At 47.3% G+C, this 21,680-nt stretch overlaps 1 protein-coding gene and 6 non-coding genes across 9 annotated transcripts; all 7 read right to left on the bottom strand.

The window, feature by feature from the left end:
• Positions 1-324: 324 nt before the first annotated feature.
• Positions 325-20,589, bottom strand: DKC1 (dyskerin pseudouridine synthase 1). Of its 3 annotated transcripts, none has more exons than XM_006261436.4 (15): positions 20,490-20,589; positions 19,185-19,249; positions 16,432-16,518; positions 15,802-15,893; positions 14,669-14,853; positions 14,135-14,199; positions 13,159-13,285; positions 12,386-12,516; positions 10,752-10,895; positions 9,770-9,890; positions 5,292-5,410; positions 4,099-4,202; positions 3,091-3,151; positions 2,118-2,279; positions 325-1,392 (listed from the first exon to the last, which is right to left on the bottom strand). In XM_006261436.4, exons 1-15 carry the CDS (start codon positions 20,503-20,505, stop codon positions 1,321-1,323), a joined length of 1,551 nt encoding a protein of 516 aa, XP_006261498.2. In that variant the 5' UTR covers positions 20,506-20,589; the 3' UTR covers positions 325-1,320. The 3 variants fall into 3 exon arrangements, with proteins under 3 accessions (XP_006261498.2, XP_059588626.1, XP_014465401.1); XM_059732643.1 differs by lacking the exon at positions 20,490-20,589 and adding an exon at positions 19,505-19,653; XM_014609915.3 differs by lacking the exons at positions 325-1,392; positions 2,118-2,279; positions 3,091-3,151 and having other exon boundaries at positions 4,095-4,202.
• LOC132252370 (small nucleolar RNA SNORA56) lies at positions 3,295-3,430 on the bottom strand. Its single transcript, XR_009464264.1, has one exon. It is a non-coding gene; the product is annotated as a small nucleolar RNA SNORA56 (small nucleolar RNA).
• On the bottom strand, positions 4,817-4,892 carry LOC132252360 (small nucleolar RNA SNORD83). Its single transcript, XR_009464254.1, has one exon. It is a non-coding gene; the product is annotated as a small nucleolar RNA SNORD83 (small nucleolar RNA).
• LOC132252372 (small nucleolar RNA SNORD17) lies at positions 9,087-9,337 on the bottom strand. The gene has a single exon (XR_009464266.1). It is a non-coding gene; the product is annotated as a small nucleolar RNA SNORD17 (small nucleolar RNA).
• On the bottom strand, positions 12,212-12,347 carry LOC132252369 (small nucleolar RNA SNORA36 family). Its single transcript, XR_009464263.1, has one exon. It is a non-coding gene; the product is annotated as a small nucleolar RNA SNORA36 family (small nucleolar RNA).
• Positions 12,660-12,735, bottom strand: LOC132252361 (small nucleolar RNA SNORD83). The gene has a single exon (XR_009464255.1). It is a non-coding gene; the product is annotated as a small nucleolar RNA SNORD83 (small nucleolar RNA).
• Positions 13,546-13,794, bottom strand: LOC132252371 (small nucleolar RNA SNORD17). Its single transcript, XR_009464265.1, has one exon. It is a non-coding gene; the product is annotated as a small nucleolar RNA SNORD17 (small nucleolar RNA).
• Positions 20,590-21,680: the final 1,091 nt, after the last annotated feature.

Genomic DNA, 21,680 nt, shown 5'->3' with positions numbered 1-21,680 from the left:
CCACGTCACCAGCTGCAGCCCATTTCCTCACAGTGCAGGCTTTCAGGCAGTAATGAGAAAAAAGGCAAAGCCAACCAGGAGCTCTAGACAGATTCAGCACTGGCTTTTGGTTTCAGCATGCTAACTGAACACTATTCCCCTTAGCAGCACTATCCTCTTCCTTGGAGGCAGAGCCCATAGGCAAGGAACTAACAGCCACTGGGTTCCTCTGCAGCTGCTCCCGAGATGGATGGACAGGCTTCATTCTCTAGCAATAGATCATGGCTCAGTGCCTGATTGAGCCTGTCACCCAGCACCAAGCAGCCAGAAGAGCAAAGAGCCATGTGATGAAAAATAGTTTTTTTAATTTTTTTTTATATATATAAAAAATAAAAAAATCACAACCTTTTTCTGCTTAAATTCCTAATGGCCACCTTCTGCATACACCATGCACACACCTCCCTAGCACTGGACAGGGGAAAAAAGGGAGACAAATTAAAGATTACACAAAGCCACTACACAGCTGGGCAGCAAGTGATACTCAGCACACAGCAGCCTGGCCCTTCCCTTCACTAAGGGGTTAAAACAGCATGAGGACAGTCTGACAGTATCAGAGACCCACCACTTGCTAACAACAGCTCACCTCAGGAAATAGCTGCATTTTGATGGGGGGAGATGGGACTGTGTCTCACCTCCGTCTCTAGGGACTCCATAAAGAGGAAAAAACACCAAAAATATTTTGGGAAAATGTTTGGACTCCAGAAGGAAGGTCAAACCAAATACATGGCAAGATTAAAACCAAAGCATGTAAAAATAGTCAAGTCAGTCAAAAGTATTTTAATTCCTGCCTCCCCCCCATGCTCTCCTCAGCAAGTACCTCAAGCCAACCCCATTCAGCTTTAAAAGCATTTGGCAACTGTCTGGGGTAATGACTCTCAGCACTGAACAAAGGAGAAAGGTAGAACAAGGGAAAGAAAGTGTTATTCCCCATTTGTGGTGGAAGCTGGAAACACTGGTTAAGATAACCTATTTGTAGCCAGAGCTGTTGATGCCCCAAGGACACCATTTCTATGCACAAGGTGCCCAGTCTGTGGTAGCTTCTAACAGTCCAGTGCAGTGGCTGTTTGTGCTCCCTACCCTCGTTACCCTTAAAACAGGATGAAGAGGGCTTACAGTGAGTAGGCTATGGCCCTTTGCAGAGATATTCTCCTGTTTGCGTGCAAGCAGCAGATGAGGGGCCTTGTCACACTGCAGGACCCTCGCTGCGTCGTCAGTCTTTCTGCCCTGCTGGGGGAATAGCTGTTCGTTCTCAGGTTCCTCCTCCCCAACCAGAAACCAGTTTTACTCAGAGCTCTCTTCAGCCTCCTTTTGTTTTTTCTTCTTCTTCTTTTTCTTGGCACTGCTTTCACCAGCCTGTGGAGAGGACAGAGAACTCAGGAAGGCCAGAGATAGACTCTCATATTCTAATGGAAGAGGCAAGGGATTTCTTATGGTGGTATCGTTTACTGGACCAACTGCAAAGTTGGGATAGAGTTAGATAAGATTGCAATGCAAGCGATTCTTCAGGTCACTCGGTCATTTCTAAAAATATGGACCTGAAAAGTCTTACTTGTGCTCTCATCCCTTCAGGCCCAGGCTTCCCAATTCCACAGGTTGAGAGGGAAATACCCCACTGCCCCAAACTGAGATAAGCAGGTCAGTAACTGACCATCTGCAGTGAACTTCAGTCCAGGGAGCATGTTTATTGGAAGCAAACATTACACTATACCAAAGGAAAGGGCACTGAAGACCAGTATTGGATCTGCAGTTTCTTCTAGAATGGGCAGAGGAATCCCTGACCATTCTGCACAGAACTACCCCATGGGGGAGAATTCCAACCCCATGGAGGCTGTCTGATGCGCTTCCTTTGGAAAGCATTTACCAGACTCTGCTCCCTACACTAACTCCCTTAAGCTCACAAGCCCAGGCCCCAACAACACTGCTCAAGAGAAGTCCTCTTTCAACATGTACTTACGGTACCAGTCCAGGGCCCTGTCTTCATCAAGGAAGTATCCACCAGTTTAACTACCAGCCCTGCCTGGCAAATCTAATGGAACTCTTCAGCTTGGGCTGCACAAGGGCACTGCACAGCTACCTACCACTTCCATTTGCTCGCCTGCACTCTCTCCAGCTTCCCTGGCCTTCTTTTCTTTTTTCTTCTTTTTCTTTTCCTTCTTGCTCAGCTCCTCAGGCTCTGGAGTAGTTGGAGACAAGGTAGCCACTGTCACCTCTTCACTTTCGCTTTCAGTCTCTCGCTTTCGCTGTTAAAGGGGGAAGACACATTCAGCACAGGCACTCTCTCCAAAGCATTACGACTGATGAAGAGGATTATTTTACACAGGTCTGAACGGCCCTTCCTCCCTGCTCCCCCAGCAAGGAGGAAGATAAAGCCTTATGCCTAGTAATGTGCAGTTAAGCGGCATATATATATAGGAGTGGAAAACAGACTGAGGAACTTGTCTATGAGCTTCTGAAAGATTCTAGACAAACCCTGCTGCTGCTCCCATGTACAGGAGCAGCATGGTGCACCAATTCCCTGGAAACGTTCCACGTACAAGCTAAGAGATCTGTGCTGCTCCTTTCTGGGAATCATCATATGAACACAAGGTACCAAAACAGAAGTTCAGGCACTTGGATCCAATATACTCTGCCTCCAGTCATTTGCACTGGCTGGCTTCTAAGCTGGGTAAGGCCTCAGTCAGAATCGGGCTAATGCACTATGCTTCTGGAATCCCATCAGAGCCCTTCATTCACATCCAGGGTCATAGCCTTCTGTCCTTTTGAACTCTGGTTCCCAAGCCTTGTGCCTCAAATAACTCCCAAAGCCTGACAACATCTCCATTAATCATCCAGCTTGCTGGCTAATAAATCACGTTAAAACTTACACTGACGTACTAATAAATGAACACAAGGAGAACTGTGCACAAAGTTCTGCAACAGGCCTTCAAAACCCTCCCCCAAAGCAACAATACAGAGCTTTAACTTCATGAACCAACCTACCAAGGCAAAGATATTTATTGCCACCCACCATCCAAGTCTGAAATACATTTCATAAGAGGACTATACACCCACCTTTGGTGTCCTCTCTGCCTCGCAAGATGTGGTGGCTTTTTCTTCTTTCTTTACAGTGATCCTGAAAAGAAAAACACACCTGAGTGAGCAGAATTAATTCTCTAGTTACTTTCCTCTCAGACCAAGCCCCATCCCTCAGTCTCCTGCTACTACACAGGTGAAGCACTTGTACATACTGTGGTATTCCAAGATACCAAAGGTACTTGGTGTATGGGAAACCTGAAGTCTGCATCAGCACCCAGCTGTGCTGGATAAAGGCTGAGATTCCCCTGCTTGATTTAGCAGACTGACTCCCTCTAGAGCCACAAGTATCAGGCTAGAAAGGGATAACTGTCTGCAAGCCATTTAACTCATGGGGCAGCAGATGGGTGCAGGTCAAACAGCACTGCACAAGGACAATGGGCACCATGACAACTGCCAACTAGAGGCTGTAAACACACACCCTGCCAGGCATTTCCAAATCAGTGACTTTTCATTGAACAAAGATTTTTTTAAGAAGTCAACAGGGTCCCAAAAATTGAGGAGCAATTGAACACTGTGAAGACTACAGGAAACCCTCACTATTTGTGGATTTGAATATTTGCAGTGCGTCGCACCAATGAAGCGGGTCAGGGCAAGTGCTGCCGCAGCTCCCTCTGGCGCTGCACCGAGCTCCTTCCTCTACGTAAGCAGGCACAGAGCGCTGCATGGGGCAGGGGAAGGCAGAGCGCAAGGGACGGGGAGGGAGGTGGCAGCATCTTCTCCCCTGGAGGCAGCTGCAGTCGGTCCCCAGGTGCTGCAGAGGAGCCCCGTGCTTCCAGCTTCTCATGGGAGGGTGGGGGGTGGCTGTGGCATCTGACAGGGAGCCCTGTCAGTATTCGTGGATTTCACCATTGGCAGGGATCTCCAGAATGGATCCCCCACGAATGGCGAGGTTCTCCTGTATGCACATAGTTTAGTTTAGAAAGACTAGCAGAGACCACCCCTCCAGCCTGCCCCTCAACAGGTCTCTGACACACACAATGTTACCTGTAGTCTACATATTCCTTCTCCCAAAAAGCTGGCGTGCTCTGATTGGGTTTGCCATGCTTATCCAACAGGCCCTGCTGGATCATCATCTTCTTCTGAATTGCCTGATACAAGAGTGCATAAAGCATAAACGGTCTTATTCCAGCTTCAAAGATTTATCTTTTCTAGTTGAAGTCACAAGGTATAAAAGTAATGTAAAGAGCAAGGTAAGGCCTCCTTTTACTAGTTACACCCCCCCCTCCCCTCTGATAGCAACTTGCAGATTCCTGTATTCTGTTTATAAGTCATTCTTATATTTGTAGAAGGTAGGACACATGCCTCTCTGAACCAGTTAGGTCTTGAAGATGCCACCTTGCCCTACCTTCTGTCTGACTTCAGACTGACACAGCTAGCCATCTCTCTTATATGTGTAATAAGAGTACATTCCTGAGGCAATAAGCAAGCCAGAAAAGAGAACTTTATCCTAACAGTCTGGGGGAGGCTAAACTCCAAGCCAGATGGAGCCAATCATCTACTGTTACTGTACCAGTTAGGCAGGTGGTTATAACATGAAGGCAAGGATCTCAGGCAGGAGAATGTGTAAGTGGCATTGCCTACATGCACTGTAGTTAACCGTATTTTTTCATTTCTATGGTACCTTTCAAAAAACTCTGTTTTACACATTACTTAAGTCTCACAAGAATAAAGAACTGATTGCTCTGTGCTCAGCCCCTCCATGAGCCATCAGTAATGGGTGATAGATGGAAGTCAGCATTGCACAGAGTGCTGATGTCATCTGTTTTACATCATTTGGCTCTTCATGGAAGAAAGGTCCCCAGCACAGACTAATCAAGACTTGTGTAGACTGACTCTTAACCACTTGGAAACAGGCTTTGAACCATGTTACGAGAAATCCAGCTCTCTGACATTGTTATAGCAATGCAAGACACAGCCCAAAGGTTTCTCTGAGTTTCACAGCAGAGGCACAGCTGATCAAGTCCATTTCAGATGGCATGCAAACGCCCAAGTGACATGAGCTGAAGTAGCTTGCGTGCTGTGCTCTTAGACTCAGAGCTTTTGGGTTGACAAACTGCAAGCCAGTATGTTGGACCTGCAGCTTTGAATGAATCTTCCCAGAAATCAGCTTCTCAACAGCAGAACAACCACTTGGAAAAATCTTCCAACAAGCAATTCCCTTAACTCCCACAGCTTACCTTTGGGCCAAGACCCCATTTGCGGGGGTAAGTGTCTCTTTCCATGATTACTCTCTTGATCTTTGCCACTATCCCATGATCACAGGTAGAAATCACAGCAGTGGTCATCAAGGCAATGGCTACAGATGTGGATTAAAAGAAAAAAGTTTGTGAATATTGTGAGGAACAAAAAAAGAGCTGTATGGGCTATGGTGTAGCTTATGCAGTTAATGGGTTCATTTTGCTCTACACCTCCATCAAAGGGTTAGAAAGACATTTTCCAAAAATAATTATCCCCAAGAGAGAAATCTGAAAAAAGGAGACCCGAAAAACTATCTGCAAGATCCACTCAGCACAGGCCTCATAGATTTCATAGACATTTGGACTGCAAGGGACTTTGGAAGATCACAGCATCCAGCCCCCTGCCCCAGGCACAGGAAGTCAGCTGGGGTCAAAGGATCCCAGCAAGACAGATGCCCAAATGCCTTTTAAAAGGAGTCCAGAGCAGGTGCCTGCACCACCTCTAGAGGGAGTCTGTTCCAGGCCTTGGGGGCTTGGACAGTAAAAAAGTTCTTCCTTAGGTCCAGCCTGAAATGGTCTTTGAGGAGTTTGTGACCATTTGACCTTGTCATCCCTTGGAGCACTCTGGTGAACTGGTAGATGTTCCCCCAGATCCTGATGCACATATAGGCTGTCACCAGGTCACCCCTGAGCCTGTTCTTTTCCAGGCTGAAGAATCCCATGGCAATCAGCCTCTCATAAGGCTTGTTTTCCTGCCCTCTGACCATGCATGTGGCTCTCCTCTGGACTCTCTCAAGCTTCTCCACATCCTTTTTAAATTGTGGAGCCCAGAATTGGATGTAGTACTCCAGCTGCAGCTTCACCAAGGCCAAGTACAACGGGACGATAATATCCTGGGATTTGCTTGAGAACCATCTATGGATGCAAGCCAGAGTTTTGCTCACTTTACCAACAGCGGCATTGCATTGGTGGCTCATATTCATTTTGTGGTCAGTCACGAGCCCCAAGTCCCTTTTGGCCATGGTGCTAACAAGCGTAGCACTGCTGAGCCTATAAGCGTGCTGCAGGGTCCCCCCCCAGGTGAAGTACCTCGTATTTTTCAGTGTTGAATGCCATCAGGTTTATGCCTGCCCATTTTTCTGAGCCCGTCTAGGTCAGCCTGGATCACCCTCCTGCCCTCAAGTGTGGACACTTTACCCCAAAGTTTAGTGTCATTGGTGAACTTGGTCAGTCTGCTTCTGATACCAATGTCCACATCATTAATAAAGATGTTAAAGAGTATAGGCCCAAGGACGGCCCACTGATCACAGCGCACCACAATGATCGACTTCCATCAACTACCACTCTCTGGGTCTGACCTCAGAGCCAATTCCCCGGCCACTGGACTGTGAAGTAGCCGAGGCCACAGTTGGCCAATTTTTCCATGAGATGATCATGGGACATCAGATCGAAGGCTTTTTTAAAATCAAGATATATGACATCAATCTCTTCACCCTTGTCCAGGTGGTATGTCACCTGATCATAGAAGATGAGATTGGCCAGGTAAGACGTATCTGCAAACAACCCGTGCTGGCTATCCCTCAGGATGTTGCCATCAGCCAGTTTGTTAAGAATGGTCCCTTTGATAATTTTTTCCAAGATCTTCCCCAGGATAGAGGTCAGGCTGATAGGCCTGTAGTTCCCCGGATCTACTTTCTTCCCTTTCTTGAAGATAGGCACCACGATGGCCTTCTTTCAATCTTCGGGCACTACACCTGAGTGCCACGAGTACTTGAAGATCCATGCTAGTGCCAGACATTGATGTAGGGTAACAATTCTCTCTCACCCTGGCTGTCCCTTGGGGCTGGTGAAAAACAGATGCAAAATACCCATTAAGCAGGTTGGCTTTTTTCTGGGCATCAGTTATCAGTTGTCCCATATGGTTTAGCAGGGGTCCAATATTACCCATCTTTCCTCCCGCTCCCCACATACCTAAAAAAAAAAAAAAAAAAAAAAAGACTTATTGTCTTTGATACATGCAGACAGTTGGAGTTCGGTCACAGCCTTGGCTTTCCTGGTTCTCTCCCTACAGGTCTGGACCAGTGCAGAATACTCCTCCTTTGAGGTGGATCCAGTCCTCCATCCTTTATAGGTCTTTCTTTTTAGATGTAGGAGGTCCACAAGTTCACTGCAGAGCCAAGGGGGCTGCTGTGCCCTTTTGCTGCCTTTCCTCCGAGATGGGATAGACATTGCTTGTGCTTCCAGGATCACCCCCTTGAGCAACCACTCATCCTGAACTCCCCTCCCCTTTGGGTTGTGGTCCCTTAGGGCCTTGCCAACAAGCCTCCGGAGCTTGTCAAAGTCAGCTTTCCTGAAGTCGAGGACTTCTGCATTGCCGACTGACTTGCCAGCTTTACGGAAGATGGTGAAGGTGATCAGCTCATGGTCGCCGTCTCCCAGCTCCCCTTCGACCGTTAGGTCGTTGATTAAATCATCCCCCGTTGCCAGTACCAGGTTGAGCAGCGCTTTGCCTGTCATCGGTTCATAGACTTCTTGAGTCAGATAGAGCTCATCCACGCACAAGGAAGCTTTGCAACCATTCGCATTTGGCCACAAGATGTCTGGGTCGCAGTAGTCTCCCATAACAACCATGCACTTGGAGCGTGCAGCCTCAACCAGTTCCTTGGTGAAGTCCTGGTCGAGCTCTTGTTCCTGGTTAGGTCTGTAGTAGATTTACCATTGTGTCCTGTGCCATGTTCACCACGGATTTTAACCCAGAGTCTCCAGTCGTCCACCCTCCATGCCAATGTCAGTTTGCAGGGACACGTAGCTTTCCTTGACATAGCGAGGTACACCCCTGCCCCTTTTGTCTACTGATCTCTCCTGTACAAGGTATAGCCACCTATACCTGTGGCCCAGTCATAGGTGGAGACCCAACAGGTCTCCTTTATCCCTATGAGATCATAGTCATTCTTGTTTAGCAGGAGGACCAGTTCTTCCCACTTGATCCCCAAGCTCCTGGCATTGGTGTACAGGTACATAAGCGTCCCATTGGGGGCCTTAGTCTTCCCTACATTGTTCCAGGACTGGGGTAGTGGTGGGTTCCTTTGAGTGCCTTAGCCCGCTGGATTTGCAAAAGTTGCCCAGTGGGCTTGCTGTGGTGGTAGTCCCCCCATCCCCTGGCAGGCTTAGTTTAAAACCTGGTCAAGCAGGTCAGCCAGTCTGGCTGAGAAGAGCCTCCTTCCCAGTGCATTGAGGTGGAGGCCGTCTCTTCCCAGCAGACCACTGCCTCTCTCACCAAAGAATGGACCGTGATCGTGGAAGCCAAAGCCTTCCGAAGCCTGTGATCATGGAAGCCAAAGGGTATAGGTTTATACTCTACTGAAGATGAATCAATTATGATCCTAAGACTAAATGCAGGAATCTCTATGGCTTGGGTTAAGAGACCTAGCTCAGTTTCCTAAGTCTGTAACCAGGCTCAACCCCACTGGCTACACTGAAGAGGAAGCGTTACAAAGAGTACATGGGATACATCAACTAACCCATAAGGGTGTCTGTCACATTACTTGGAGGTGTACTGTGCAGGAGATGGGATATGTGCACAATAAAAAACACGTGCACTAATCAACCCCACGTGTTGTTTCAGTCACGTGAAACCTTGGTGTTTACTTCCTGTGCAGTGTCTGTTGAAACAATGCTTTAGTATAAACACAGAAATGCAACAGTTCACAGTAGGTCAGCTGCCATCTACAGCTTACCTATTTCTTTACACCAGGTTTTTTGGCATGCAGAGAACTCTTTACCAGGCAGAAGTATGTGATCAGACAGCATCCCTCATCTTGGCCGAGATGGAGCCCCCCCCCCAAAGAAAGAGGCTCCAGCTCTGCTGGCTATTTCACTCCTGCAGGCAGCCATCCAGACATGCGAATAGCCCCCAGTAGACCACTGAGAGACTGGGGGGGAATCTGGAGGCTGCACAGCACAAAGCCTCTAGAACAGGGACCTGGATGTTGCGGGGGGCAGTGCAGAGGCACTCAGAGAATGGATAAACTTCATCATGACTTCACATACCACACATCTCAACACCCAGGACAGTAGGACTAGATGAAAAGTCATCACAAGAATCCTGGTCTACCTCAAGGATTCAAGGGAGACAACAAAGGAACAAATAACTATGAAGTAATGGGATCATGAAGTCTGATGACGACCACTTTGCAATCAACCTATTTTCAGTTACTATACTATACTTTTTAGTTGTCATCACTGATTTGGCACTCCTAGATGCCTATGCGTTGTATGTTAGTTATCTAAATGATAACATCCTGTCATTGTTACCAAGAAACAGGGTTTAAAGTACTTGTCCATGGTGAGTCTGCCTAATATGCACACATCTTACTCAGCTCCCATGCTTGCTGCAACTTCACTAACATGCTAGTGAAAACCTTCCAGATTTACTGCAAGTGAGCCTGGCAGCTAGAAGACCAGTGATCTCCTCTTACCTGTGCAAATGGCTTCCCCTTTAGTAGTGATGACAACTATTTCCTGATTAATTTCAATGCCGTCTTCGTACCTCAGGACACCAGGAAGCATTATCTTGGCTCCATAGCAGATGGCATTAACCTGGAAGGGTAGGGGAAGAGAATGGGTGGCTTAGCATAAAAAGCAGCGTGGTCCTAACCAACAAAGGAAACACTGCCACTCTGCAAAGTTATCTAGCCATTTCAACTTCCATACACAAGCACCATCTTGTACAACAATATTCCCTCACCCACCTGTTATGGGAACTAATAAAAAGGAGCCCTGGAATGTTCTGTATAGAGTAGACTCCACTAGCTGGAGCAAAATAAGATGTGAGCAGGTGGCCTTTTGGCTCAGCTCAAGTGTAGACCTGAAATACCGTGATCACTAAGGCAGCTTTCCTAGTTGCTGGGCATAATTTTTTTTTGGCATGGGGTAGTACCCATGGAGGTAACGTATAGTTAATCATCCACTTTCATTTCCAGTGGCAAGATCTTGGCTTTATGCCCACTTTATGGAAATGGGAGACTCCTTCCTAAACTTGCTCCTGCAGCCGTACGGCTGAGGGCAAGTGAAACTCAGGGGCATATGAACCCCAAAGTCTCTGGGCTTGGGCCTGCATGTAGGATGCCTGCCAAATGATTTGGAAGCATCTGAAACCCCACTGGAATGTCTGCCAGTAGTAGGGCCACACATGGTTCTTGAATGACTTACAGATTTGGAATTGATTTGGCTTGGAACATGATTGTTTGTTTGTTTTTAAATGAAAAAGTCATCTTGCACACTGCCCATCTTTCTCAGGTCGGACTTGCATCAAAACCCTATCTCCCACAGCTAACCCTTTGAAAGCAGTTTTGGCTGCTGTCCATAAGCACCTGGATTATCACCAGATTCCCCACCCCCGACTTCTTGCTATCCAAGATGGATGGGGTCAGCAATCTCCACAGCCGCCTTTCAACTCACCGCGCTGTCTTTCATCACCAACCGCTTATGCGAAGTTAGCAACTTCTCCAAGGGGAAGATAACCCGCCTCAGATAACTCTCATCTTTGTTGTTGTCATACTGCCACTGAGCATCTAGCACATCATGCATAGTCACCATGCTGTCCTGCAAAAAGACATTTCCCATTCCATCAACCCTTAAGTCAGCCACCAATATAAAAGACAGACCTGAGTGAATGTAGACAACACTAGTCACAAGGAGCAGGCTGAAGTCAGGATAAATCCCGAGTTTCTGAAAAAAGGGCTCGGGGACAAAACTGGCAACAGCCATGGACAAGGTAGGAAAGCAAACATATCCCACATAAGGGACAAAATCCCTCAGCCCTGGCCCTGCTACTGCAGTCCTGGGATGTGCCTGACCACAAATTAGTATTTGTGCTTGCTGGAAACAGAATTCATTTAATTTGTGATCTAACCCACATACATTGGTCCTATATCAGATCGGCACCGACATAGGGAAAATTGAAAGTATTCACAATTGGCTTCTTTTGCCTGAGGTGGCCAATGGGGCTTGGAGACCAGAGTTGGGCTGGTAAGTCTGGTGTAGGAGAAGAGAAGGGACACGGGGGGTTGCTGATCAAGGCCCCTGCGGTGAGGGAGGAAATGGGTCTGGGACAGGTGCTGTGGCCTGGGGGTTGGCTCCCATCACTGCATACACCCCAGGAGGGCACAGGGGGCGTGTGCCCCCTGGATTTGTGCGGGGCAGGCTGCCACTGCTGGCTGGGGCCGGGAACTGGGTTGGGCTGTGTGATGGCGGCGCTGGAATGGGGATTTGGGGGGTATACAGTGAAATTTGGGGTGGCTGCAGCCCCCACCCAACACAGATCTGGGGTCATATGCCCCCCCAGGGTGTGTGCAGCAGCGGGAGCTGCCCCCCTCTTCCAGACCAGCCACTTGCAGCTCTGTTCCACACCCTGCCCCACCCCACCCCTGTTGAGCAGCGCCTGCCTCTGCCCCACTCCCTCTCTCACTGCAGGGGCCTCAATCTGCCCCCACGACGTGCCTTCCTTCCCCGCACCCTCTCCCCCACACCAGATGTACCAGCCTGACGCTGGTCTCTAAGCTGCAAGGCTGCATATCAGAACTGGACTGGTATCGGCTGATAAGGCTCCTTAAAAATCAGCCATTGGTATCGACCCCCCCAAAAACCCTATCGGTGCATTCCTAAGCACAAAGTTTTTGGAGAAATGCCTATATTCAGAGACTCACTTCAGATAACTTGCTCTGGAAACAAAAGTTATCCAAACTCTCTTTACCTTTATGGTCAGGCTGGAAAGTCTATCTATAGTTTTTATATCACTTTCAAACTAACATTCAAATAGTACAAAAAGGTGCCCTTTTAAATGCAACGCATAAGATATGCCACTAACCCAAGGCAGAATGTAAGCAGAAAGCTCATGCAGCTGAATTCAGAGGAGACAGTTTTGTGGGCTGGAGAATGGAGTGGCAAAAAGTAAGACTTCCCATCACATTGGCACATTCTCTAGTCATTCGCTGTCCCAAAGCTTAATTACCAGAACAGGGGCAGCAGCCCTGACCTGAACTCAACACTTTGGGGAGGAACAGTTTATAGTATAAGCAGCATTAACACCCTACCTTCTCCCCCAAGATTCCTGAGCGCACTCGCCGGAGCTCCTGCATCTGGCCTCCGACTCCCAGCAGCAGGCCAAGGTGGACACACAGTGTTCGGATGTAAGTGCCAGCTTCGCAACTTGCCCAGAAGATGCCTGGGACCAAGGGCAGAGAAGAGCACTGAGACATCCATATAAACACACTTGCCTTTCCAATTCAGACAAACCTAGCCACCATTCTCTAAACCCAGGACAACAACTAGAGTACAGAGATGCTCTATATTCAGGACCCCAGAAACAGCCATCAGTATTGGGTGATAGATGCAAGTCATCTTTGCACACAGTGCTACTGCCATCTATTTTACATCATATGGCTCTTCAAAAGGAGCTCAGCAAGAAGTATTGACACTTCAACACTGAAAAAAAAATGTAAAGCAAGGATAACTCTTGCTAAGGTATGTATCTAGACAGTGAAGAATTTCATCTATTAGGGAAGGAGGCACACAGAAATTCTATTCTGTCATTAACAGAAATCATCATACAAGATAAAGCATATTCCCTCCGTAACATCAGCTAGGGACACTGTTCCCTCCCTTACCAGACTGTGGCACAGTGCAGCCCGTTCAACATTCTAGCCTTAACACCTACCTCCATTTCAAATTAGGATGTTATCTCACAAGACTTGGATTTCAGAAGAGGACTTCAAACACCTGCACGCCAGTCTCATTCAAAAGAAGAAAAGCAGGCCCCCTTAAGTAGTTTGCTCAGAAAAAGATATGAAAGAGAGCTTGACTTTACCTAATCTCTTCTCAGGGTCATATTCCACTAGTTTGCTTTCATAGATGGTTCGGACTCTCAGCTGCCTCTTTACAGCAGCGATGAGGGGAGGACGCTGAAACAGTGCACCTGTCAGAGTTTCTATTGCCTAGGGGGAGAAGCAGAAGAATGGACAGCCTTCAATGTTGCGTAATTCACATTTAGAGTTAGTAACATTTAAGACGTAAACACTTGAGACAATTAGGTCACTTGCATATCGAGAGAACTGCAGGCTTCAGGTGGTCTGCTCATATTTCATTAATCAAGCCCATTTGGTCAGATACCTACCACGCTTGATAACAACCACTATTTCAGTCGCTGATGGGACTGATAAGAGGCATACTGGGATGTTCTGCCAGGCAGCAGTATGTGATCAGACAGCATCCCTCATCTTGGTTGAGATGAAGCCCCCTATGGAGAAAGGCTCCAGCTCTGCTGACTCTGCTTCACTCCTGCAGGCAGCCATCCAGACACGCCAACAGCCCCCAGTAGAACACTGAGGGGCTGCAGGGAATCTGGAGGCTGCACAGCACACAGCCCCTAGAACAGGGACATGGGTGTTGCAGGGGAGCAGTGCAGCGGCACTCAGAGAATGGATAAACTTCATCATCACTTCACATACCATACGTGGCTCGGCACTCGGCAGTAGGACGAAACGAACAAAGAGAACGCCCCTTTGCTAGAAAGGATGGATAGAGCTTAAAAGACAAAGCAGCTCTGAAGTATGGAGACCACAATGACTACTGATGACTATGCTGCAAGCAACAAATTGCCTTTAATGTTAACTCTTAAGAAAAATCTGTGTTATTAAAACTGGAGTCTTGTGAGAACAAGATGTTCTCTATATCACAATGTTAAAAGACTGTTCTCCACCAGCTGCTCCTCAGCATCTCCTACATAAGCTGCTTGCTGCATCAAGTATTCAGTGTATGTTTTGGTTCATGGCACAGAGACTTACCCTGGCAAGTTGAGTCTCACTTTCAATAGCATTGTGCAGCCGAACAATTCCCACATACTCTTTGCCTGAAAGAACGACAGAAGAGTAGTCAGGAGCAGCCACTTGTGTTTTACTGTTTACCACCAGGCAGGTGGCACCGTAACTCAAATACCCAGAGACGCAACCGCTTAATTACCACCTTTTCCAAAAGGTCTAACACACCCATATTTCATCTGACAAAGGAAGCCAAGCTGCAGGTTTCTTGTGTAGCAAGTTTTATTTTGTAAACCCATAGGGCTGGTTAACCTCTAGTTTGTAAATTAAACATGCTGTGCTCTCCTGAAACCTGTTCACCTAATTAGATGTGCTGTAACAGTTCTTAGGAAAACATGCAGTATTATTTGCCACCATTTGGGGCTCATAATTCATCCTAGCCTCTAATGTTGCTTAGCAACCCGCCTTCAAGTAGACTTTCAATGAGCTAGACCTAAAGCCATCTGCTCTAAAATTAGCAGTTTTCATCCAAATAAGATAAAGTAAAATAAAACAACATACCTGCGCTCTGCTGGGATTTGACCAATCGTGTTGCTCGCTCAATACACACAATCAGGCACCCGGTCACTTTAGGGTCTAGTGTCCCACTATGCCCGGTCTTCTGAACCCGAAGAATGCGCCGGATCCATGCAACTACTTCATGGGAAGAAGGGTTGGACGGTTTATCAAGGTTAATGAAACCCGACCTACAGTGAAACAAATTATAGATATTTAGAACCACCAATATCAGCAGCTACCCCACTCCTGTTTAACCAACATTTGGCTTTCAAAGCAATCACACATTTGCAGCATATACCCAAGATTTTCAAAGACAGGAACCTCTAAATAAGTGGCCTATTTATAAATAGTGTTGAGCACACAAGCAGTTCTCACCACACTAGTGGAGGCTGCTTAGTGCACAGCTCTTTGAAAAGACAACCCACTTAGCCAGAAGTCCAACTTCAGGCTCCTGGGTCTTGGAGATCTTGATCTTCCTGTCCTCAAGAGCACTTACCAATAAGCAGAACTTGACCAAATTAACTGCTACAGAAGCTGTACCTTCAATAAAGGGAAGTCCATCTGCCTACCTTCAACTCTACAGAAGTTTGCTTTTGTGGCTTTATCAAAAATGCTATTAAAATTGTTCTAATGACAGCTTTAATGATTATGAATCTGCTGAAAGTTTAAAGAGGATTTCTGAACATCCAGCAACATTGAAGAGAAAGTTTCTGGAACTATATCAGGAGTGTGCAACCTACAGCCTACAGGCTGGATCCAGCCCTTGAACATTTCATAGAGAATTAAGGCTAGAAAAGACCTCAGGAGATCTAGTCCAACCAGGCACTGAACCTGTGACCTTGGTGCTATTAGCATCACTCTAACCAACTGCAGCAGCCAAGGCAATCAGCAATGCACTCTAGCCACAGCAAGACAAAGCGCTTCCAGGATCCTAGCAACTGCCCTTTCCCCTCTATTCCCTTCGCAGCATGGTTGATCAACAGAGAGGTGTAGGGTACAGCCCATGGCAGGGGCTGGGTTACAAACAGCAACCTGTGGTGGCAAAAAGTTTTCAACCCCTGCACCAGGCAATCAGAAGATTCATGTAAAACACAAATGAAGAGAAGGAACAGCCCTGTTTTCCTACATATGCTTACCTAACATACTCAGCAAGTTCCCTCTTCAGTGGATTAGAACCAGATGGAAGGGGAGTGTAGTGCGCAGTCCTCACATTGAGCTTGTCAAAATTCTATAAAATTCAAACAAAATGACAAAAATGTTCTTGAAGACTTAATATTTTGGTCCTGGGACTCCACTACTACACACGTGAATTAGAGTTTGATTAAATATGAATTATAGCTAACTGAAAACTGGCACATGTAGAAATTGAGCTTTTCAATAGCAGTGAGAATACCGAGCAGCTAGAAAAAGCACAGCCTTGGGCAGAAACAACTGAAAAGCTTCCCGAACAAACTACAAGACAGTAAATCCAGTGCGTCTAAGCTTTTGTACCCAGACCTAGGAAGTCCATGGAAGCCCCATGGAACCATCACTCCAGGAGTAGAGAGAAGGGACAGGGAAGTTCCTAGCGGGCACATTTATGGGCAAGGCAAGAAAACAGTTTTACATGACAGAGGGATTAGTCAGCTCTAAGCTCCCACAGACATTACTTTCTTTGCCAGTACACTAAAAACACATGTGAAAGACAAGACCTAGTGGTGCTTATTGTATACAATCAGAAAGAGTATACCCTAAACTGACCTAGACTTTTCTGTCATGCTCCTTACCTTCAGCAGCAAGGGCCAGTGAGATGTGTCCAGCTGAGCCACCCGGGATTCTGGTTTGATGAAAAATTCCTCTGTATACTGTATATCCTGAGAAGACATTGAAATACTAAGTCAGAGAATTAGAACTGACAGGCAATGTTCTCCAAGTCTTTTTTTCCAATCCAAAGTCCATAGAATTTCCTTGTAAATGTCCATAAGTTAGTTAATAAGACATTGTTTAAAAAGCATTAGCGACTGCCAGGCAAGAATAATGTAAACCAAACTGATGCAAATGAATAACTGCAATCACGATTTACCTTAATACGTGGGAATGCTGATTTAAATCAATTTAATTTTGTTTTTATATTGTGTACTTTTTATTTATTTCCTTAGGAAAGGAACATGCAACTTATAGTAATTATTGGAATAAACGGACACATAATAAAGAGCAGAGATCACATTTGGGAAAAACTGTAAATGATATCCAGCTTATCAGACAATTATTTTTCATTCATGTGTCCTAGCACTTTATTTTTGGACAGTAGTTGAAATTCAATTAAAAATACATTAAAATAGCCTTTTAGAATATTTTCACTTAGGTAAAACTTTCAACATGAGAAAAGAAATTAAACAAATCTAACAAATTTATGTATTAACATCTGTTGCAACAGTTGATTCCTCAATTTTAATTAAAGCGGTCATTAGCTGAACCAGCTGAATAAACTGAAAACAAGAAAATATTCTCTCCTCATCCATAGAAAGAAACCCTACCACTAACCAAAGCTAGTTTAGAACTAAGATGATGTTTAGTGCTAGATACTTCATTTTGACTTAAAAAACCCAACTTTGACAGCAAATATATAGCTTCAATATTGCTTTCACTAATTTAAATTTTAATAAATTATTTTTACTTTAGGACTTAATATAGACTAACAATTTTCTATTTAATTATAAATGGCTCATTTTAAAGAAAAAAATCCAATAATCAATTACATGAAAACAAAGTTACTTCCCGTATCATGAAATGGAGATATTTATCTTCTATTTATCAGAGGCATTACCAAACAGATGGCTAGACTTAGCTTCTCTACTGCAGAAATCACAGCTAATCCAAATTTTCTTAGAGTACATAATTTGAGAAAACAAAAACTTCTATTTTTCAAGGCTGTAGATAATAGGAGCAAATTCATGGAGAGAGACTAAACCCTAATCCCATAAGGCAGTGCTGGGCAACTGGCAGTTCACATGCAGCCCATGAGATGTTAACATGCAGCCCTTGGCATCTCATCCAGCCACCACTTCCCCTATTGTTCCCAACTGCAGTAGCAGCCAGGGTGTTGGGGATTTCCCTTCTTCCCCCAGCTCCTACTACATGCCCCCTACCCCAGTGCAGCCTGCAATGCCAGGGGAGTTGGCAGTCTGGAGCCACAATGCAGGGCAGTGCCAGAGGGGAGCCCAAAGGATGCTGAAGGTGGGGCAGGGTGCACCTATGCACTTGGGGTATGCAGCTTGTCATGCCTGTGGCTGCCAACAGGGCACATGACCCCCAGCTGCTTTGAAGCTAGAAAGCTCTGCCAAGGGATTTACTTTATTTCAATGTTGAAAAATGCTAATTTAGGGGAATTACTTTAAAAAAAAAAAAAGCAATTCTCAGCACAAGCATCTCCTCCTTTTACTGTTATCCATATCCATGAGGATAAATATCAGATGTAGTCAGCTGTAATGCAAACAACTCTATGTGGCCCTCAACTGCCATTTTAGTCTCAAAATATTGACTTGTTAACAAAAAGGCAGTTTTATTCCAAGACACACGAACACACAGAGTAGAACATGATAAAACCACACACATCAGTATACCAACATTTGTTTGTTAGGACAATACTTTACCTTATTTATCCAAATCCAAGACTACTTCAAATCTAAAATGACCCCCCCCCCATTAGATTCTATATATGGAAAATTACCCATCCCCCCTGCAGTGACAGCACTCCCCGACCCCACTCTACCTACTGTCTGTAGCTTCTGCCCCACCCTACCACTTCCATCAGGCACATCTCTAGCTCTACTCAGATTAAGGATATAGAGCATATGGGCTAGAACCATGCCTGCAATGGTAAGTAGGGGAGGGTGGAGGCAGAGGCTGCTGTGGCTCTGACTGACACTTAACCTTGGGTTGGAGCTGCAGTCAGAGCCACAGCAGCTGCCAGCATACCCACCCCCTCCCCCCTCCCTGAATGGGGGGAAAAAACCTTCATCTTGGATTCAGTAACTGTGAAAGTAGTCTTTCCCACCTGGTAAGAGCAGCAAGTTCTGTTTTTCTACATATTTTTCAGTCCCTCTTCACTGTAATATCTGAGTGCAATCCTAAAACAAGGTGAACAACTGATTCATAAGACTTCAACCTTTTTCTTTTAAACCAACATATATATGATCCCAGATTAGGTCCCTGAACCGCCATTTGAATGGTTTCCCCTTGCATCGCTTTCTGTCTGGCTTTTTCTTTTCCCTCACAGCTTGCAATCTCAAACTGCAACTGTTTAAATACAAGAAGCTTTGTTTCAAAAACCATCCACAGCCTAACAAGTTTGCAAGAGAAGACAAAAATCTTTTCTGGACAGCTGCCTAAATGAAAATATGATGAAGGAAGTTTCATGACTGCCTAAACTACCTCCAAGAGCCAAGCCAAGGCACCAAGGCTTTGCCTCCAAGGCTTGCTTGGAGGCAAACATAGGCCTACAAGACAAGAAAAAAAAGATAAAAAAGACATCACTTACAGCAACATCATCTGCAGGTAGCGATTTCCTGTCCTTCTTCTTCTTGTGCTTCTTCCCTACAGAACCTGTGCAAGAAACAGGGAGAGACAGTCACTACCTTTCACTCCAGACCCTGCCCAAGCCTAAGTGAGTAGAACTGTGTAATGCAGCAGCCACCTCCAGCAGAAAATAAACAAATAATCATGCAAACTCACTAGAGAAAACTGCCTTCTAAACCAGTATGTTAAGATCCCTTAAAAACATATGGATGTTTACTGAGTCAGACTGTAGGCCGTTTTGTCCCGTCTAGGACCAGGACAAAGGCCTTGGTATGGAAGAACCTGGGGTGAGGGTGGGGCTCTTCCTTTCATGCTGTGGCTCATCTATGGGTTGAGTTTTGCTGGTTGGCATCCACAAGGTCCCTGGAATCGCTCAGGGGGCAGTGGGTCCTGGCTGGCGTGAACCCTTATTAGCCTGTAGCCCTCACTCCGGTTCTGGTTTTCTTTTTCACATGTTCCAACAAACCTGTGGTTGCATTTTCCTTTCAAGTCCTTTACCTGCTACAGAACATAAGACCTGCCACTGACTGGATTAGACCATGGGTCTGTCTTGCCCAGGCCCCCTCTATTAACCCATGCCCTCATCCTTCTTGCTTTCCTTTTAGTTGTCTCCAATTATTAGCTGATGTGTTCCCAGTGGCATCTCTTCTTAAGGGAAGCTTAGTTTTCCACAATGGACCAAAGCCCCTGACCCTTGGCAGGTCAAACAGGCTTGTGTCACTACGGCAGGGAACTGGAACTGGCCAGGGCTTTTTCCACTGGTCCTCTCTACTCGCAGCCTCCACCATTTAAGGCCCATTCAGAGGCTCTCTCCCAGGCTCAACAACCACTGCTGCCCCTTTCCTCAGCACCGCCCGTCCTTCCTGGACCGGCTCCCCCATCCCAGGCTTGATAAAAAGCAGCCTCAGTCCGCGGGTCTGAAGCCGACCACGTGCTTCTTCCGGCGAGCGGCCCCGCTTCCAGGCGGGCAGGAGCCGCGGCCGCCGCGCGGAGGGGCCGGGCTCGGGGTGAGACAGTGGCGCGAAGAAGGCCGCGGCGCCACGTGGGCCCGGGCGGCACTGACGCGACTGCGCGCGCACCTGGCGCGTGTCGCACCCCCTCCCCCCCGCAGGGCAGCGGCGGCCACGCGCCGGCACACCAGGACGCCGCGCATGTGGCAGCTGCCAGGGCCGTCGCTGTTGCAAGCCCGGTCAAGGTCCCGACCCCCGGACCGGGGGCCTCTCCGCCCCGCCGCCACGTGCTCAGGGCCCGGGCGGCTCCCTCCTACCTTCGCCGTCCGCCATGTTCCCGCCGCCGCGCGCTGCGCCGAGAGCGGAAAGGCCGCGTAGTTCCGAGATGCACCGCGCGTAGGGCTGAGCCAGCCACGTGAGCAGTGGGGGGGGCGGGACCATGCATCACGTGACTGGTCGCCACGCCCCCCGGCGCTGGCATTGGGGGGGAGGGGTGGTGGCTCCTCCGACCCCTGCCCGGGCCCGAGGGAGGGGGCGGGGCCTGCGGGCCCCACGTGTGGGGGTGGGGCAGCCTCCACCCGCCTCAGGTCGCGCTGCCCGTGGGGACGCGTGCCACCTTCGAGTCCTTGTCCTTGCTCTCGCTCGTTGCCCCGGCCGGCCCCGCTTCCTACAAGCAGAGGCTGAGACTCGCAGCTGCCTGGAGGGGGGCACCGAGGGGCACGACAGCCTCCATGGCTGCTGCCCGCGTACGGGCTCAGCGGGGTCCTCGGCGGCAAAGGCTGAGGGCGTACTGCACTGGCAGCGCTGACGGCAGATTCAGGGACCTGATCATTCCCCTGTGTTTGGCACAGGTGAGGTCACACCTGCAGTACTGTGTCCAGTTTTGGGTCCCCCCTACAGAAAGGATGTGGACGAATGGGAGAGTCCAGCCGAGGGCAACAAAAATCGTTGGAGGCCTGGGGCACGCGCCACTTGTGAGGCAAGGCTGAGGGAACTGCGCTTATTTAGTCTCGAGAAGAGACTGAGGGGGATTTCATGACAGGCTGCAGGGTGGCTGCCAAGGGGATGTGCTCAGTGGTGGTAGATGACACAACAAGGAGCAATGGTCTCAACTTGTAGCAAGGGAAGTTTAGGGTAGGTTTTAGGAAAAACTCTCTCGCTGGGAGGATTGTGAAGCACTGGAACAGGCTACCCAGAGAGGTAGGTGGTGGAGTCTCCATTCTTGGAGGCTTTTAAGACCTGGATAGACAATGAGGCTGAAGTTGGTTGCTTATTCCCAGTTCCTTATTCCTGGTTTCCTGTTCCTGGTTCTGTATTCCTTCTCAGTTCCTTATTCCCGGTTCCTTTTTCAAAGCTAATCTAGACCCAATAAAAACTTGTTATTAATGAATTACACACCCTAGAGAGAGAGAATTTCATTAGCTATGCATATGTACTAATTAATGTGTAAAATAATATCCCACATCAAGTACAGAGCCCTAAACGAAGGTCAGATTAGGATGGGATTA

Source organism: Alligator mississippiensis, chromosome 8, assembly GCF_030867095.1.
Source record: "Alligator mississippiensis isolate rAllMis1 chromosome 8, rAllMis1, whole genome shotgun sequence".
NCBI lineage: Eukaryota > Metazoa > Chordata > Crocodylia > Alligatoridae > Alligator > Alligator mississippiensis.
The sequence above is the reverse complement of the archived record's forward strand: the minus strand, read 5'-3'. Positions and strand labels throughout refer to the sequence as shown.

Bases quoted from the DNA above. Each gene is read 5' to 3' on its own strand.
- DKC1 (XM_059732643.1), bottom strand. From the start codon at position 19,574: ATGCCAACCAGCAAAACTCAACCCATAGATGAGCCACAGCATGAAAGG. The intron at 9,891-10,751 runs GTGAGTTGAAAG...CTACCCTTCCAG, and splicing joins TGGTGATGAAAGACAGCGCG to GTTAATGCCATCTGCTATGG. The intron at 3,152-4,098 runs GTAACATTGTGT...TTTTCTTTTCAG, and splicing joins AAGGAATATGTAGACTACAG to GATCACTGTAAAGAAAGAAG.